The following is a 19344-nucleotide window of genomic DNA, read 5'->3' as shown; positions in this document are numbered from 1 at the left end:
TAATTTTTACATAACACTCACAGTACATTATTGTGCATTAACTTAAGGTACTAGTCTTTGTTGAAGCTCACAAAATAGTATTTAAGCAATTTGTTTTGTTAAGTGCCAAGACTGGAACCAGTTTCAACCATACCTATAATTACACAAGACAACAATGGATTCATATAAACTATGATGAGATATTTTACTTGTTTGGAATTCATTTTTAAAGCAAAATATTTAAATCTTATTTGAAATAGAAGGAAATTGTGTTCATACAATAGCAGTCACTAATCTCTAAACTCTCTGGAAAAACATTACAAAATTTCCATGAATTTGTTAACTGTTTCTTTATGTAAGATGAATGAAAAGGAATAATTAGATACAGCCAAACATCGAAGCATAGAAGGTAAAAAATTATGGACACACATCCATCCATTTTCTAGCTGCTGTATCCAATACAGGGATTGAGGGACATAGGCTATCCTTGCAAGCAACATACGCAAGGCAGGGTAAACACTGTAAGGAACACATCCACTGCAGGGTACATACACACACTTATCCTAGGTACAATTTTGCCAGAAGAGAATTAACCTACCAGTATGTCTTTGGACTGTGGGAGGAAAATGAAGCACCTAGAGAAACTCTACACAAACATGGGAAGAACATACAAGCTCTACTCAGATAGGACCCCAGGAATTGAACCCAGGGCCCCAGTGCTGTGAGGCAGCAATACTAACCACTGTGTCACTTGACACACATACATCTTATCATCTATCTAATCAGTCACTTTTAAGCAGGTTTCAGGTTTTACTTAAGAATAATAAAGTCACACAAGCTTTCTTTTACATAAATTCACGTAAAATCAAACTGAAGATTTACAATTTGAAAATGTTACCTATAATAAATATTACATTTAAGCAAAAGCTGAAAGATTATTTTATATAGATCTTAATGGACTTATTTAATTATACAGTATTTTAAAATGATTTTGTTATAATTTCAACACACTGAAAAGCCCCACAATGGCATATAGGAGGTTTAATTCTTATTGGTGGAGAGGTTTATCGGTCACTGATGTCATCACAAGCCTTGAGGATTCTGGGACGTCACAGCAATCACTTGCTGGGAGATGAAAGTGGCATGGGTGACTGATCACAACCCTTCCCTCTGAATTGCTGAGCTAATTGTTTGTAAAGAGTGTGAGTGTACCAACCTTTATTTAGTACCAGCTGTACAGAAAAAAACCTTAAAGTAACTACGAAGACAATCACTCATTCTTAAATAAGACAACTCACCTTCTTGTGGCTCTTCAGAACAGAGGGAGTCACAAAAGCTTTTTCACACAAATCACACTTATACTTCTTATGGCCATCGTGCACAACCTGTATATGAACATTTAAAGTGTCCTTCCTTTTAAAAGTAGCATCACACTGATCACATTTGAAAGTCCTTTCACCTGTAATGAATGACAATAAAAAGAAACACTACCTCAGTAACTATGAAATTGCTTGACTTATGCTTAAAGAAGAAATCTCTGTAGGATAATAGCATTTGATTGCTGGACTGTTATAAAATGTGAATTGTGCAATGCAACAGGAAATCTGAGAGAGCCTTATGTAAGTAATTACACATGAATTATATCTCTATCTTTTGAACCATTAAGAAGCAGAGAATAAACAATTTTAAAGAGAATGAAGACCACTTTCTGCACAATTGCCTTCTTTGAACAGCTATGTTAAAAATTAAATTCAGTCCACATTTCACATCATGTATAGCATTTCAAAATCACGGTTCAATGTATGTGTATTTCGCATTTATAGTATGTGTAGTGCAATTTTACTTTTAATTTAAAATATGGTTTGGATTGACAGAAGGATGGAATACACTTCTGTTAATATTCATCAAATGTGTTACTGGATTATACTGAGGGATTCAAATTCTACCATTTCTTAAGAAACCTAGTTTAAATTTCATTCTTTACTATTAGGAAAATTACACTGGGTGAATTCCACTGTTATTCCATAGATATCTACAGTATTTCCAGTCTTCAAAACCCAGGAAATAATTTGCATTTACTTATTAAATGTTGCATTCTTAAAAAAATCCAAATGATTAAATGTTGAAAGTAGTCTTCTCTACTTGCTTCATATACTTGCCATATATTCACAGTAATTAAGTTGACAATTTTAATGAAACTTTTCCCTAAGTATGCAGTCAACTAAAATGTGCTGTGAGAATATGGATGTTTATGTTAATAATATTTACAGTTTCATGGTTTTTATAATACAGTTTTATAATAAAAATAGGTATAGTAGTATCTTCTTTTCATGCACTATGCAAACCAGGTACTTTTAAAAGGTAATTGTAAGAAACGTTTTTACTGCATTTTTACTGAATTTTACTTTGATCAGCAAGGAACAGTTTTTAATTTCCCTAAAATCATTTTATGTCACTATGAATTATGATCTAAAACTGAATAAATTGTTTTCTCAATAATGTACTTCATTGCTGCAGTGTTACCTAACAGATGTAAAAAAAAATCAGGTCTTTTCTGGGATGAATTCTATTTTTCCTATCTATATTAAACATTCAAGTAAATTCCCAGTCCTGGTTGCAAGGCAATATTATACAAAGACTGTGCTAATTTAAAATGTTCTGCTTAGTAGTCCCCCTAGATTTATCATTCAAACTAGAAATATGGAAGGAAATACCAGCTGAGCTGGACATCATTTTGGATTATCATTTTGAGACAGAAGCCCCTCTTGTTTTTAGATTAGGAAATAAAGTATTGGTAGTATACAACTCCTAGAAAACATTAATCGTTTTTGATTGAGATTCTTCTCATAATGCCTTAGCTAATTTAAAGAACTCTGGTTTAGCTCTACTTTTTTGTCCCTTATAATATTCTATGTATTTTATGACTACTCTGGCATTCGCTCTTCACCTGAAACTTTGTGTACCTTCAATCTGTGACTTACTATTGTGTATCAACAGGTGCCTTTGCAGGGAGAAGGGTGTCCTGAATAAAGCCTTGCATTCGTCACACTGGAATGGTCTCTCTTCCGAATGAGTCTGGAGATGAAAAGATTCAGATCATGGGAAGCAACAGCAGGCAATCTCCCTCATTATCCAAACCCTTTAAGTGGATTCAGATAGCTCTTCTAATTGAGATGGTGCAGTGATAATTATGCATCCCTCTTTAATGCAGTAAATTCAATCTTCTTATAGCTGTTTGGGATTTATCCAGGACTTCATGAGAGGAGGAGGAAAAACAGGAATTAGCAGGCAGCATCAAATAACAAATAACAGAGTTCTAATTGTAGAGTGCTTCTATGTCTTGTGTTTTTATCTCTCCAATCCATCAGCTGGTCTTCCCAATTAGCAGAGAAAAGATAACAGGATTGTGAGTCCTGAATTTAAAGGAGCTTTGTATATCTTACAATGCTACTAATTTAAACTACTTATTCATCTTGTGTTTTTTTAATTCCTCCTAATACTCCTGATGTGTTGATGTGTAAACACTGCAAATCTGATAAGGGAAAATAACTTCAGTACTGGTGGAAAGCTTCAGATTTCTTACAGCTAAGTATTCACAAATCACTATGTGTACACAGAAGTCCAAGGACTGTCTGCATTAGCAGTATAGGAACAGACTCAAAAACATGTAGTACTAAATTACCCACATTTACAGGACACATTACTTTATTTGTTCAAAGCTTGCACTTCAAATATACATAGTAGCTACTGTAAGAAATGTTGTATAAATTAAAAAAACGAAATTATTTTGAGACTGATATCTCTTCATTGTGACCCCTTTTGTGGAGTTTGGTCCCATGCCATTTTGGCACAACACTAACACACACAAACACAGAATGTAAATGGTGATATAAACATAGCACATACTCCAGATGAAAGAAAAAAACTGATAATTTCACTGTACTGTGAGATTAATTACAACTATTTTCCTTTGATTTATTACTTTAAGCATGGGATGGTGCAGAGATCCCATGTCAAATCCCATATGGCACTCAACATGAGCCAAACTGCAACAATCTTGTAAGTATCTTGTAATGCATTTACCAGCAATGGGAGAAAAGTTTTGGGTCTGGGGAGGATACTGGCCAAGTGATTTTTTACAGTCTAATAATTTCTGAGCTCCAGTTAAAGAGGTGAGGTCTGGTGGTTGAAAGTATAACCTTAGGTCACATCTAATGACAGGCATACAGAAATTAAGCCAGGCAGGTTGGGGCCACTTTCTCAGGATCCAGTTTCTTCTAAAATGCTCAGAACTTTTATAAGCATATGTAGAGGTTTCAGAAGATGTACTGTACTTTAAATGTAGCTCAATTAAGGGGATAGTAACACTAAAGTCTGAAACCTCTGAACAATAGGACTCTTCTTTGGAAGATAAGGAACATATTTTATAACTATTATACATGTGAACATGTTAATGATTAAACATTACACATTGCTTTACATCTATGACAACAGCTGGTCAATGTCATGATTAAAATTATATATAAACAAGAATCTACAATGTTACTTCTACTATATGTTTTTCACTCACAAAGATCATAGTAAAATACAAAAAAAGATCATGGTACATGGCACAGTTGTCTTTCAATGAAATGAGAATGATTAAAGATTAGTTTTCTTCCAAATAAACTAAACTAAATAATCACACTGTAAATATTAAATATTTTTTTCTTTATTTTATTTTATAATACTTCACTTGAATACTCTCTTTTGTACAACAGAAAAAATGCATAACAATATAGAATAAGGAAAGCTGTATGTAAGGTAATTTACTATTTTCATCTCAGTGATTGACAAGAACATCGAGTCAAACACTCTATTTGGTATAAAAAGTAAATAATAGATATATAACCTGAGTTATCACACCAGTTTCATACCAAATTCCTTACATTTGCTTTTGGACATAGAAACATGACACAAGCTGCTATTGTACACATAAACCTGAAACTGTCTTGTGTTTTGGTTAGACACGTGACCTTAATGATGAGTTTGCTGGTACCAAAAAGCTGGATATAGATTAAATACTGGTAGGTATCTTGGGTAATACAAGACCATGCTCAGGGAGACCTCACACAAGAAATACTACATCACTCATCATATTTTCTTATACTTTAATCATCAAATTGTTTTCCAATCTCTTGATTTTTTAACCCAAAAGTGTGAACCCCTGACTCACCTTCTTGTGATTTTTGTACACATTTCTATGTGCAAACTCCTTCCCACAGAGCTTGCACTTATAGGGCTTGTCCTCACTGTGGATGATTTTGTGAGCTGTCACTTGGTCAAGGCGTTTGAAGGATCTGCTGCAGACCTCACAGGTGTAGGGGCGTTTCTCTGCCAAAGAAGGAGAAGGGGACATTTAATCTTCTTTTACACTACAGGACAGATGAAAGGAGGAGAATCTGCTCCTCCGAGAGATGACTGCAATTAAGTCAGTGCAATTTAGTTCAGACTAATTAAACAGGCATCTAATGCCCTTCATTTTCGACCATTAAATCACTTCTTAAAAGATGAATGCTTGTTTATCTCAAGGAAATTGGTAGGCTCATCAAATCCTCTTTCCCAAATGCTAAATACAGATTAATTGCCTTACTTAAAAAAAGACTGACTTCAAAGAGAATGGACATCACCTAAAAATACTGGAGAATCTAGGAGAGGACACATCATGTTCTGAAATAGTCATATACAGTGTAATAACTCTGACCTCTTCTACCTGTACATAATTTGGTAGCAGATTTATCCAACTTTATCACTGCAAGCCTGAATGTAACTCTACCTGAATGAGTAATCATGTGCCGTTTAAGCTGGTTAGTTGAAATGAACTTCTTGTCACATGCTGGGCAGTCAAAGACCTCATGAACCTATGGAAGTAGAGATAAACAGTTACATTACAATTACACAGTCCTTAAAAATAATAATAAAAAAAAACAACAGATCAAACAAATAGAGCTTCCAACTGCTCTTGTGCTGAGCTTTCAAGACATTTTTGCTTGGTGTAAAGATAACATTGAAAACCCTAGTGGAAATTACATATTTTATAATCTCTTAATATATTAAATTACATGTGAAAGAAAAGCCCCTGCCTTTCATAGCAGTGAAAAAATACATTAGCAGAACTGTGTGTGGGGAAGAGATCTGCGCTGTGTGTGATGTTAATAAAAGGGAAAAGGAAATCTAATTTAGCTTACCAAAAAGTTTCAATAACTGTTTCCCAATATATTTCCACCCCTATTTCCTACATGAAATAAACTGTCTCTTATAGTTTAATGTGAATACAGAGAAATGACTCAGACATATAGGACATGAAATTAAAACCTTTATAAAGAAAAGTATCAATAAAACATAAAGACATTTACCACTGCAATATGAAATGAGAGAATTTCATTAAGACTCCTTAGGCCACTATCGGGATCTGTGATGGCTAAAAAATGTACACTCCCATTTCCTCATCTTGATGTTTAATGAATAAATCCATAATTTAAAAGAAAGAGTAAAAAAATAATAGGCTCAACAGAATTTTACATTCACAATTTCCATAATTCATAATAAATCAGAAGTTAAAAAGATGGCTTAAAATGACTCAATTAATGCTGTAAATGTCCATATCTGGACACTTTGATTGAAGGATTATTAATTCTACAGTGTAAAATTTACTCTACAATATTCTAGCAGATTGACTGAAGACTGAAACTGAAACTGAAGGCTGAAAACTGAAAAAAAATCACATACAGTAACAGAAAATGATTAACAACTAAAGATGTATTATTTTGCACATAAGCACTAGTTTTGATGCTAAGGGAACACGAAGTGTGATGACAGGTTCCCTTGAAATATATCTCCTTTTCCCCTAAGCCATCCCTGACCCCAGAACTGAAAAAGACTTGAATTCACAAAAAAATAAAAAATATGTAAGAAATTGTTAATACCTCTGTGAATCCATAGCAAAAGATATTTGTATATCACAGCCTTAGCTTCAGACACTACTTTCCTACTAACACATTTTACCAGAGCTTTAAAGATGAAACCAGTGTCATTACTATAATTAGCAGATTAAAAACTGTGGTTTCCCATGAAACTTTTAAGGGGATTATTCAATAAGGATTTTTTTTTGCATTTAATTTCAAAGGAAATATTCCAAATTGGTAACGGTGATGGTAAATCAGATTTATTGTATGCCTCACAAGAACACCCACTGTGCAAGTAATTGATCTCCACTGGGGAGAGGCATCATCTCTTCCATTTTAAGCAAGAGAAAAACAACATATTCAGACATGTATTATTTAAATAAATGAACTGTGTGTTTTAACTGCTAATCTGAAATTAGGTGAAGTCATAATTAACGATATTTTTGAGAGTTTTTCAATAAAGAACAGCGTTTTAAAAACTATAAACATCAAAAAGCAATTCCACACCTAGCAAGAATAAAATATATGAGACACCTTTGCATACAAACCTTCCAATCAACACTTTTGATCAAGTTGCTTTGTGGAAAAAAACAACAACAACAGAGGTCCAATTAAACTAACACCGCTCCTTTAAGGAAAATTCTACTTCCTTTCTGTTCAATTTCCAAATAAAATTTGTACTTTCTAAGTAAGGCTAATTGTAACATTTTTATTTACAAATAAATTGGTGGCATCAGGATTGTGATGGAGCTGTAAAAAAACTGCAGCCTGTTTGTGAAGTTTTGAATTTCCCAGCAAAATGTTCAGGGAATTCGCAGAAATGTGTTTGAGAAATTTCTTACTAGAATGTGTCACACAACATGAGAAAATGTAAAAAAAACATTTTGGTTTTAATTTCCAATGGTAGTTCAGAACGATTTTCCATCCCATAGCCTCATTTGAAAAGAGTGTACCTAAAAGCCAAGGTATGTTTACAAAGTTTTACATAACAAATTAACATCTGAGACAGACTGGACCACCTAACATGTTACATTCACAATATTAAAATAGACATAAAACATAGAACCAGTAACATTATACCATTTTAAACTGTTAAAATGTTACAATTTTCAAACAAAGAGATTTGTTATAATCATCTGCTGTTCAAAAAACACATTACACACATCAAATACACATAAACTACTCTAATCTACTCTACTCTCAAATTTGCTTCCTCTTTTAAAAGGAATATCAAAGGGCAAGAGTATATTTTTTGTGTCTGGTCAGTGGTTCCAGAGTCATGACATCCTGACCTAAGTGTAAGCAGATCATACTGCGAGACAGCCCTATCCACCTGACCTTTCGATGCTCCTGCAGGTTCACAGCTGAAGAACACTTCTTATTGCAAATGGAGCACATCAGTTTCTTGCGAGCATTTCCTACGAAAGAAACAAAACACCATCAGTGATTCTGACCAGGAAAAGTAGAAGTGACCCCCCAAAACTGGCAGCGGGTGTGTGGCTCTTCACAGGTCAGTCCACACAAGTAAGGCTGTGCGTTTCAAGCTCTCTCTGAAGGTGTTAAATTTCTGATGTGCTCAGCAGGGGTGCAATAATTTTAGAAACTTTCAATTTGGGCCATTTTGACAAATAAAATAACATATTACCACTACAGAATGTTTTACAAAATCTAATGGCATTGTTTTTCAATGACAACAACATAGAGAGTCAATCAAACATACATACTGTATGTTATTATTTTACAGCTAGCCAATACTTCCAGGAGACTTATTTTGGAGTGGAGCAGATACGACAGAAACACTGAATGCATGCACCGAAGAGTTTAAGAACAGAGACGGGCAGTTCTGTTGTTTTTTATCCAACAAGCTTACTGTACTCTTTAATCTCTATCCACGCATTATCATTAAAAAGTATTAAACTATTAAACTGCAATTGAATTAATTCACTGGACTACCTAGTTCACAATAAATAAGATACATTAATTACATTATTTTTCATTATTTTATTAATAAAAAACAACTATAGTATGGTTATAAATATTACTCTTAGTAAAAAATAGTGGTACCCAATGGTAGATAATATTTTGAAATAAAGGGGGAATATATTACTTAACCAAGACTGTAAACAGTTTTTTGTATACACATTTACCAAAGAAAACAAAGAACATGCTTGGCAGTTAAAAATTTGGCTTTCATTTTTGCAGTTCAAAACATCTCATATGCTTAGGCAGCTGTGGAATTTTAGCAAACAATTTTTACTCCATGACTAAAAAACAATTTGCTTTGATCAGTTACAAAATTTCCAGAAAAATCACTTGTAGCTAAAAATTGCATTAATGGAAAATCTAGAAATATTAACCATTTCAGTCACAATTTAAAATGCATTAGCTGAGCAATAATATTGTAAACTTTCATGCCTCTAAAGCACATAAAAGTTGACATTGCCTCTCATTAGGAATTGCTCTTGACAGTGTAACCCAGTGATTCACAATACAACCAGACATGAGTACTCTGTTCACTGTTGAGTGCAAGGGGCTATTAATCTGAATACCCATGAAAAATTATATGGTAGGTCAAAGGTCAATTACCAGATGTATTTCCTTTCCTTTTCACAGTTGGATTAAAAAGTGACATCTAATTAACTCTGTCTATATCCAATGGTTTCAAGTTCATTTTAATAGACTATAAAACTTATTTTATTACAGGGCACAATTATTGCAGACTCTCATGCTTTATTTATGTCCAAATGTTCCTGTGACATACATCTGTAGATGTTTCAAATATTTTTTTCTCCATTATATTCCTCTAAAGGAGCCAGGACATGAGTATATGAGATGTGATGTGAAGGGAGAAAAAGAAAAATACACCTCAAATGAACCCTGAAGCATACCATACAAAAAGTTTTTTCTTGCTAGTCCAAAGAAGAAAGCATCCTTTTACATAGCACAGTGTATTGGAAAAAGTAGAGTTAACAAGCACTGAACAAAATTCAAACATAAGTTTATCTTACATGTAAATTACAATGTTCAACAATGTGCCTTATCTTAAGAGTAAATCACTATGTCTCTGATTCATTCACGCACAAACCAAATAAGACACTGTATACACCTCAAGACAGTGAAATTTAGGAAACAGTAACTATGTAATGTAGAAAATTTTTTAACAATGGTCATAGCCTTTCTGCTCAGTTTCAGAAGGACCAGTATTAATATTGCAGGGCTAACACCAGATCGAGTAAATTAAACTAAAGTCTGAAATGTACTTCATGTGATTCTTGGTTCTTTTTTGAACATGTTGTGTCCATTTTAATAAAGCGACTTTAGTAAATCACACTTCTGAAAGGCTGATTAACAGAAAGTACACGGGGAAGCAAATCAGCATTGCACATAGCTAAAAAAACTCTTACCTTCAAATAAGACTTCTGAAATCTAAAAGAGGGGAAGTGAAATAGGAAATTGAATTAGAGTTTAACTGACTGAAGGTCTTACGTCTTGTGATGTGTTAGCTTTATGTGACACATTTTGTCTTACCCTGTAAACTTTGTGGAAATCAGCTTTCAGAAACATTGAAGAAGCTCTTTTTACTAGAATTCTAAGACTGATAAAAATAAGAGAATCACAAATACTAAAGTATACAAAAAATGGCAAACAAGATATAAACCGGGACACATTCTAAAACTAACAACCTTACAAATACTGTTTTATAACATGCAAGCTGTCTACTGCTCAGACAAAATGATTCATGGTTGTTACAAAAGTTGTGTTACTACAATTAAAATGATTCAGGATGGGTTCATATCACTTATTCTAAAAACAGTCATTCATTAAATCTCAATGTTCATAGAGGCACAGATTTTTCACTGCATATGGCCATTTTGGTATAAAGCTTTATACAATGTATAATCACTATAAAGAATACATCCAATATTAAAGGAATATGTATATATAATTTTGATATATTCATAGCAAAATCAAATGCCATATTTTCACTGCTAAGATATTTTGTCACCAGCAGTATTTTCCAGTTTGAACTTTTTACATTCTCAAAAATTTCCAGAAAAAAAGGTTTTAAGTATCTTGGGATGAAGTAATTTAGATAAGGTAACACCGTAGGCAAGGTACAGAGCAAGATCAATATGGTATAAGAAGCTTTTAACTACGCACTTTGTGCAAGTGTGCCTAGCTTCTGTACCTCCTTGGCCGATTAACTGGCTCAATTGAAAGCTTAAATTCACATCTGCTTCTTGTTTCTTTAATACTAAATACCATCTTTTAATGACTAAAATTGCCAACACATATTACAGGCATCACAAATATCAAGCTGTACATACAAATAAACATCAAATTATCCGTAGCAATAATAAGGGTGACTTAAAAGATAAGACTGATATATTGTTGTAGTTTCTAAGTAACAACTCACAAAGTAAGCTTAATGAATCATCCAGCCTTTGGTCCTGTCACAATTTCTGTGGCCTTTTCCTTTGTTAACTAGCCAAGTTCTCTGTTATCCATCGCTTACAATAATGAAGTGTAATTTAATGACTGTATAACGTGTTATCAAACTGCAAAATCTGCACCAGGACTCCTGCTAGATGTGTGGTAGCCCAGCTGCCCCCATGCAACCTATGAAGGAAACATGTTTTGCTCAAATGGGGTGGTTTGCAGTAGAGCCATTCTGATCTGAGTGTTAAAAGTAACAAGCTGCGAAACTGACCGTGATAAGAATAAGGCAGTCTCAGAGGAGTCACTAACCAAAGCTGCACATTGTTACAGCATCTGAGCCAAACATATGGGCCAAACAGTTTTCACCTGAAAGACTCCTCTGATCCTCTGGTCAAAACAAGCACAACATTTGTTGATCAAACATTTTTTACTGATAACCATAGGATATTTAATAAATTCCCGTGTGCTGCAAATAATTAATGATGCCATGCAAGGGTGTCCCAAGAAACATATAATGTAACTGTAACTATGTAATATACAGTACCAGATTAAAAAAAAAACATAACATGAACACGGTACAGTAATTGCTAAAAGTAGGTCTATTCTCTACTTAATTAAAGAGTGACATTTAATTAATCAAGGTCAAGAGCTACTGTCATCTCACATGATATAATGATATGCAATATGCCTCTGATTGTTTTCTCTTAAAATAAGCGTAATTTTGAATTTATACCTTATGAGTTATTTGAATTAAAAAAACTGTCAAATCACTCTGTCATTATATTAAATAAAAAAAACTAATTGCAGAATAAGTTTATACTACAATGTAATACAATGTAATACATGCATGTGTGTTGCATGTGATAAATAATGTGGTATAAAATTTAACTACAAACTAGTATAACATTAGTATATATTGTATAATAATCACGCAAAAAGTGTACAACACAAAATATATCAAGATATGCAAACATTCCTGCTCTGTCCCCTTGATGTTATTCTTAAAATATCATTTGGCAGCATCTTGCGCAATTCAAAGGCACAGAAAAGTCACAAGTTTTTATGGCAGAGAACTAGTTTTAAAATGAAACTGAGGTCCTCCTACAGGTTAGGATTGTCATAAAAGTTCATATTTTGTGGTTGTAATCTAAATCTACCTAAGAAGAAATTAAAGTGTTTGGCTCAAATGAAATGTTCCAGCAGCATGAAAAAACACAAAACACAAAACCTGTAGAAAAGCTCCCTAATTTCCAAAATCAGTCACATCAAATGTTTAATGTGACTATGATTTTGACACCGGTTGTGACCCAAGACTATTAAAAAGATGGGTACATAATTACCTGTGTGAACGTTCCCTTTGTGTTTCTTCAAGGCATCTTTACTCTTGAACCTCTTTCCACAGCTTTCAGCTTTACATATAAACCTGGCATCACCTTTACACGCTTCCTTATGCTGCTCAAAGCTAGAAATTCAAGGAACAAAGACCAATATAAATAGTTACAACACACCCATAATTAATTCACATGAGGGAACCTGCAAAATTAAAAATGAACAGAGACTCTAAAATACAGTTACCCTCATGCCTTTGGTAAATTGAGAAAATTGAGCTTTTGAAGATTCTTGCATTAGCTAGCAGGGCAGGCAACTAGTCTGGAAAGCAGACATGCATATCGACAGTCCAATAAAGCATCTCAGTTAAAACCTTGACTCGGAGCTGAAGGTGCTATTGCACAGCGAGCACTGGTGGGATCTTGAGGTGTCTCCTGGACTGACATTTTCTGTGCAATGAAGAACACTAGAAAGACACAAACAATCGGGTCAGAAAAAGACACCTGGGTCCTGATGTGTATTCTACACCTTTAATACAAATATACAGTGTGGTAAAAATGCAAAAATACATACCACCTTAAGGTGTTACAGTTTAACATATTGAGACATATGTGAGCTCCACCAACTCCTAAGAGTAGATACTGTAAAACTCAACTCATTTGACAATTAACAAAAATAATCTACTTTGTCATTATTTAAAAAGTTGAGCTAGCATTCAATATATCTGTGTGAAAAGTAAGTGTAGCACTTGATTCCGTAACTTGTGGAACCCTGTTTAGCAGCAATAACTTAAGTTTAATATTTCTTGGGGCAGTTGATTAGTCTTTCACATCAGTTGGAAGGAATTCTGGCTCATTCTTCCCTAACAGAACTGCTTCAACTGATGCAGTTGATGTTTGAGGGCTTTCTTGTATGCACAACTGTCTTTAGGTCCCAACACAGCATTTCTATGGGGTTTAAGAATTCGGTTCAGCAATTCCAAAATTCTGAATTTGTTCTTTGTGAGACTGTCTTGCTTTTGTGTTTTGCAGCATTGTCCTGTTGCATGATTCATTTTCGGTTCAGCTTTAGCTGTCGGACAGATGGTCTCGCATTTTCCCCTAGAATGCTCTGGTATAGGGTGGTGCAATTCATAGCAAGCTCACTAATAGCAAGGCATCCAGGCTCCGAGGCAGAAAAGCAGGCCCAAACCATAATTGTGCCTGATGGTTGGTATAACCTGAACAACCAAAGGCAGTGTTTGGTTTTCACCAAATATGACATTTTGTCCTATGGCCAGACGGCTCCATTTTTGAATTACTGTATACTGTATGTCCCAAGCATGTTGTTCCAAGAGTCTTCTTTTTCACTAAAGTACTGTTTTGAAAACGTAAGCCATATAGCAATGTTCTTCTTGGAGAGCAGGGGTCTCCTCCTGGCTACCCTTTCATGAAAGCTACTGTTTTTCAATCTTTTCCTGAATCCTGGATTTAACCTTGGTTTTCTAGTTTTCTTGGGGCATCATACAATCAGATCATAGAAATAATTTGGGAGGACAGCCACTCCTGGGAAGATTCGCAAAGGTCTTGAATTTTCTCCATTTATAGATATTTGTTTTACTGTGGAATGATGGACTTCATATTGTTGTGTAACCCTTCTCAGGCTGATAAGCAGCAACAATTCTTTCTCTAAGACTGTCACAGATTTTTTTTGATTTGGGCATGATGTGTTACAACAAACCTGAGTGCTTAAGATCAAACTGACAAAGTGTCTGATTTATATACAGGTGGAATCACTTCCTGATGGTCATCTAATCTTTTGCACATGTTTTGGTGCACCTGATTACACACATCCCTTTAACTAAGATGGTAGAACTAAGGGTGTACTTTTTCACACAAAAATATTGAAGACTAGTTTACATTTTTTTAAAATAATTCATGACAAAGTAGAATTTTTGAGTTATTTGTCAAATTATGTTAGCTTGGTGAGTACTAGGTGAGAGTCAAATGTGTCTCAATATGTTAAAGCATTAAATTATAAGGGGGTGTACTTTTTCATTACACTGTAGTTATGAAGAACAATATAAAATTATACATACGTCTATTTTGGATACACAGAATAAACTTCAAAATAAAGTTATAAAATGAGTCTTCATAAATGCTTCCATTAACAAATGCCAATGATATGTCATGTCATTGCCAAACAGCGTTATACCATATGGTGTCACGGGAAACTGTAGCCTACCCAGCAAGCAACGGGGGCAAGGCAGAGCACCAGTCCATCACAGGGCAAGTGCAAGCCAATCATACATGGGGACAATATGGAGCCCACAGTAAAGGCCCGGACACCGGGATAACTCCCAACTCTTATCGAGAAATGCCAGGGGATCTATAATGACCGCTGAGATTCAGGACCTCGGTTTAACGTCTCATCCGAAAGATAGCACCCACTACACCAGGGCATTAGGACCCATGCAGACCACAGGGTGGGCATCCCCCACTAGTCTCAATTATACCACTTCCAGCAGCAACCATAGCTTTCCATAGCATCCAGGTACTGACCAGGCTCAACCCTGCTGAGCTTCAGTGGGCAGCCAATTGAGAGCTGCAGGGACTGATGCGTATATTCAGATAATATAAATAAGTCATTTATACAATCTCCCCTCATCAACTGTAGGGGGGTTACATTCCAGAAAAATCCTGAGGTTGGCAATGAGAGATACAAAAACTTGAATTATAATTCACATATAAAAGTAATAAAACAGCACAGATCTTAAAACAGCAAAATAACTGAATTTACTTAGGAGAGGACTGAAATTAAGTGTTAATGTTAAAACTGTACTGTAACTGAACACCTAGTTGGGTGGACTCATGGTACAAAAGTTTTCACAGGAAGAACCATGGATGAGCAAGCATTTTCCCCTGTTTGAAAAGTGATATTTAATACAGAATTTATGAATGAGAGAGTTCAGTGGTCAGCAGCCTTGCAGTTGGCAAGGAAGGGCTGTATACAGGTACTGTACATTCTGATTTAAAAAGTTGTGCGCAGCCTCCGACTTGTTTCACAGTGTAAAGAGTGCATACCTGCCTGTAACAATGTTCACTGTGGGTATGTAAGGTATGTGAATTAAGGTATCTTCAAGCTTTTCTGCTATATAGAACAAAAGGTCATATAAGTAGATACCCATTGTAGCGGCGAGGCTTATTAATAAGGCAGAATTAAGTGTTTCTGAGCTTTCCCAAATGAGGCCCCATTTCTCTGTTCATCTCTGTGGTGCCGCCACAGAGAAACTATTCATGCAGGCTGATTTAAGGTTCCTTTGATAAGGACAGCTCCCAAAAGGGGATGCACTTAGCTAAGTCTGGCTATCATGATCAATGGTCATCCATTGGCGTCTATCTGTCTAGGGAGTGCCAGATGGACATCTGGACTGCATTCCTAAGTGTCAGGAGTAAGTGACTCATATCTCACCTTGATCAACCAATCAGGGACTGGTAGGGCCGAGTAACCCACGTGGGACTCTGATACCCATGGAACCTTCAGCCAATCAATGAGCTGAAGCTCCTCCAGGTAAAAACAGGCAACACAGAGAGCCTGAGAGATTCAGTAAGATTCAGGAGAATTCTGCGGACTTTTCTAAAGGGAATTCAAAGGAGAATTCCAGGGCAGGACGGCCCAGGAGCAGAAGGCTCCCAAGGGTAGGACATTCTCGCAGCAAGCCTCCTGACCATCCTGAGACTCAGCCCGGACAACCACGGAACGGCCAGTGTGTCCGAGTGCCAGAACTTTCCTTTATTCTAAGAGTCTAGAGCGGAGGTTGCCAGAGAGTAACCAGAGGATCCACCCGAGGTTAGCACCAGCAGCAGGCCTCGTGAACAGGTCGGAACTGTGGACAGCTGAATCACTATTCAGAACTAGCTCTTCATCAGGAACGAACCGGTCCTCTTCCTGACTTGCTCGGACCCACAGTCATCTTTTCTCCTCTGCACAAACTTTGCTAGTTGAAGCCAACACTAACTAGCCGGTCAGTGAGCATCAGCAGTGCACCATCGCAAGCCGCACAGCACAGCCTGGCACCGAGCCAGAGAGCGCGGATTGGACAGCAACAGCCTGCAACTGTTTCTTTGTGCCCGCAGGAGATCTGAATCCCCAGAGATTGGATGAGTACTTCAATGCATTACGGCTTGAGAATTCAATTGCTATCCCAACCAGTTGATATCAATTTAATTCCTAAGAGTTATGTACTTGTTTCGAGTATCTAATGTAGAAGTTATAACCAAGTTCATTTATGAAATGGTCTAAATGAATGATATACTGAACGTATGTCAACTTGATATGTGTAACTCTTTGTAACTGACTGAATATATACCTTTTGTATTCTGATAACCCTCTCGATAAGATCTGTTAGGTTTACATGCATATTCTATGTATTAATAAATGTATCCTCGTGTATTAGTACCTGTGTTTGTGCGTTGTTTGAGTTATATCGCATGGTTGGATTCTAAAGCCATCAAAAGAATCAATTTTGTGATTTACTGCTACAATTAATAATTGTTCCAGTAAATGCCCAAACCCTACAGAACTGGTGCCTTCAGAGAGCTACATTACATTTAATTTGGCTATGGCATCATTACATATTTGGCGTCCCTGGGCCGGCTATGATTACATATTTGGTGTCCCTGGGCCAGCTATGATTACACCATGAATCCAAAATGCTAGAAACTGATGGTCATTGCATTCGTCTTTGCAGATGGCAAATTTCTTGCTTTCCTCTGCCGTGTTAAGAATCTACACAGGGGTATTGACAATATTATTATGGTATCAGTAATTAACATTTTAAGTCATTAGGAAAGCTACAGGAAAACAACAATGAAAGAGTTCAGTTTACTATATTCCATGGCATTAACACATAAATAAGATTATTTGAGAGTCCAGATTGCAGAAAATCAATTAAATCTTCTGAGAGTAAACAGGCTTAACTGAAAAGAAATCAGAAGAACTGTACTCCAGCACCAGTGACTGGAAAACACTGTCCCACACACTGAAGGGAAGCCACAAAAACCAAACTGAATGTAAAAACTGCAGAATTTAAATCAAGGCATGTTACTCTTGTACAATGCTCCTTTAGAATACCGATTTAGGATTTTGGATACTGCAATATAAAAAATATTTTGCTGCTCTGTACTTCATCCAGAGAAGAGGAACCAGATACTTTCGCAAAATTAAGCGAATTCCCTTAATTGACATACTAAAATAAATATTTTTTAGTGTAGAAAAGACTGCAAGAGTCTGTGATTCAAATTTTCAAAATATTCAAAAGGTATTGACAAATATGAGTTCTTCTGAACCGTTATTTTTATTATGAACCAGACACAAAAGGAAATCAAGGTGTTTGTGCATTTAAAATGGATAACAGTAGGCACTACATTTATAAAACTTAGTGAGAGATTGTCATTATCTTGTACATTTTCTCTAAACCTCACCTTCTAATGACCATATTATATTAATAAACATAAAAGTATATACAAACAAAAAATAAAAAAGTTGCCATAATACAGGAATCTCAGCTCAAAAAGTGGGACATTCCTTGACTTGTTTAAATGTATAAACTTAAAATGTATTAACATAAAACTTAAGCTCTTCAACTAAAATTTGTATTTCTGGGTTAAGTCTGAACATCTGGATTAATGAACTTTTTTTGAAAACTTAAAATATTTTGCCCCATTAAGTTGTTGCATATGCTGTGTGAATTTAATGCATCACAAAACTAATGCATTGTTGAAACACAACAATTTTTGCAATTGTTCAAGGGGTTAATACTTTCTGAAGGTATTGTATCAAGAGTAAAGTATTTTAAATATCTCAATGATGACACCTATTCATCATTGGAAAATTAAGAGATTCACAGCAGATAAAATTAAAATACTGTTAAACAGCTACTTAAAATGTTTCTGACTTCTCTTTTGGCAGTCATTTGGGCAACTTTTTGAACACAGTTCCTTAAGGCAAGTTTTTTTTTTTATATTTTCTAGAAGTGCCCGAGCTAGGGTTAGGTTTGGCACAACGCCTATACATTTTGTAATGAATTTGCTGTGCTTTAGGGTGCATTTAAAATGCAGGAAAAGTGTTCTTTTATTGTTTCCTCGACAAACAATTTTGCCCCATTTTTCAGTTTTACCTGAGCCATGCGCCTGCCAATCAAAAGTGGTAAAAACTCAAAAGTCTGAAAACACCATTTCTACATGCTAAATACTATTATTTATATGCATTTAAAATAAAACAAATGGTAGGTTTAGCCAAATTTAAAATTACTTCAAATTCAGTATTTTCTATCTTACTGTAGATTCATGATTCATTTTCTGATATTCTCTATTTAACCCGGTCTTTTGTCAACGTTTCTCTAATTTCCTTTTTAGCTTCTAGAGTGTTTGGTAATCTTCCTACTTGCGTGTCCTCTGCTTCTTGTTTGCTAACTAAAGCAGAATCAAAATCATTAATGTGAGTTGAGAAAAGCAGCAGTCTTCTGTGGTTTTTATTTTGAATTCTATTTCCTTTAATTTTCTTTAGTTTATGAAGCTCTAGCAAATTTCAACAATGTAGACTTCTGTACCTTTATGTCATAAAGAGCTGAAGTTCCCCAGCTAGCTAGAGTGAATACAACAGAGGAATATGT

At 35.2% G+C, this 19344-nt stretch overlaps 1 protein-coding gene across 3 annotated transcripts in view; it reads right to left on the bottom strand.

Moving 5' to 3' along the window:
• Positions 1–19344, bottom strand: part of prdm5 (PR domain containing 5) — an 80143-nt gene that overhangs the window by 43218 nt on the left and 17581 nt on the right. For 2 of the 3 annotated variants that reach the window (XM_015344760.2, XM_015344763.2), the window contains 7 exons: positions 13066–13158; positions 12704–12825; positions 8262–8341; positions 5795–5879; positions 5195–5352; positions 2961–3054; positions 1278–1438 (listed from right to left, as the gene is read on the bottom strand). In XM_015344760.2, the coding sequence (XP_015200246.1) occupies positions 1278–1438; positions 2961–3054; positions 5195–5352; positions 5795–5879; positions 8262–8341; positions 12704–12825; positions 13066–13158 (793 nt within the window). The remainder of the gene's footprint in view (positions 1–1277; positions 1439–2960; positions 3055–5194; positions 5353–5794; positions 5880–8261; positions 8342–12703; positions 12826–13065; positions 13159–19344) is intronic. The other variant, XM_015344761.2, reaches the window with a different exon arrangement.

This window comes from Lepisosteus oculatus, chromosome 1 (genome assembly GCF_040954835.1).
Source record: "Lepisosteus oculatus isolate fLepOcu1 chromosome 1, fLepOcu1.hap2, whole genome shotgun sequence".
NCBI lineage: Eukaryota > Metazoa > Chordata > Actinopteri > Semionotiformes > Lepisosteidae > Lepisosteus > Lepisosteus oculatus.
This window is presented reverse-complemented; position numbering and strand designations above follow the sequence as displayed.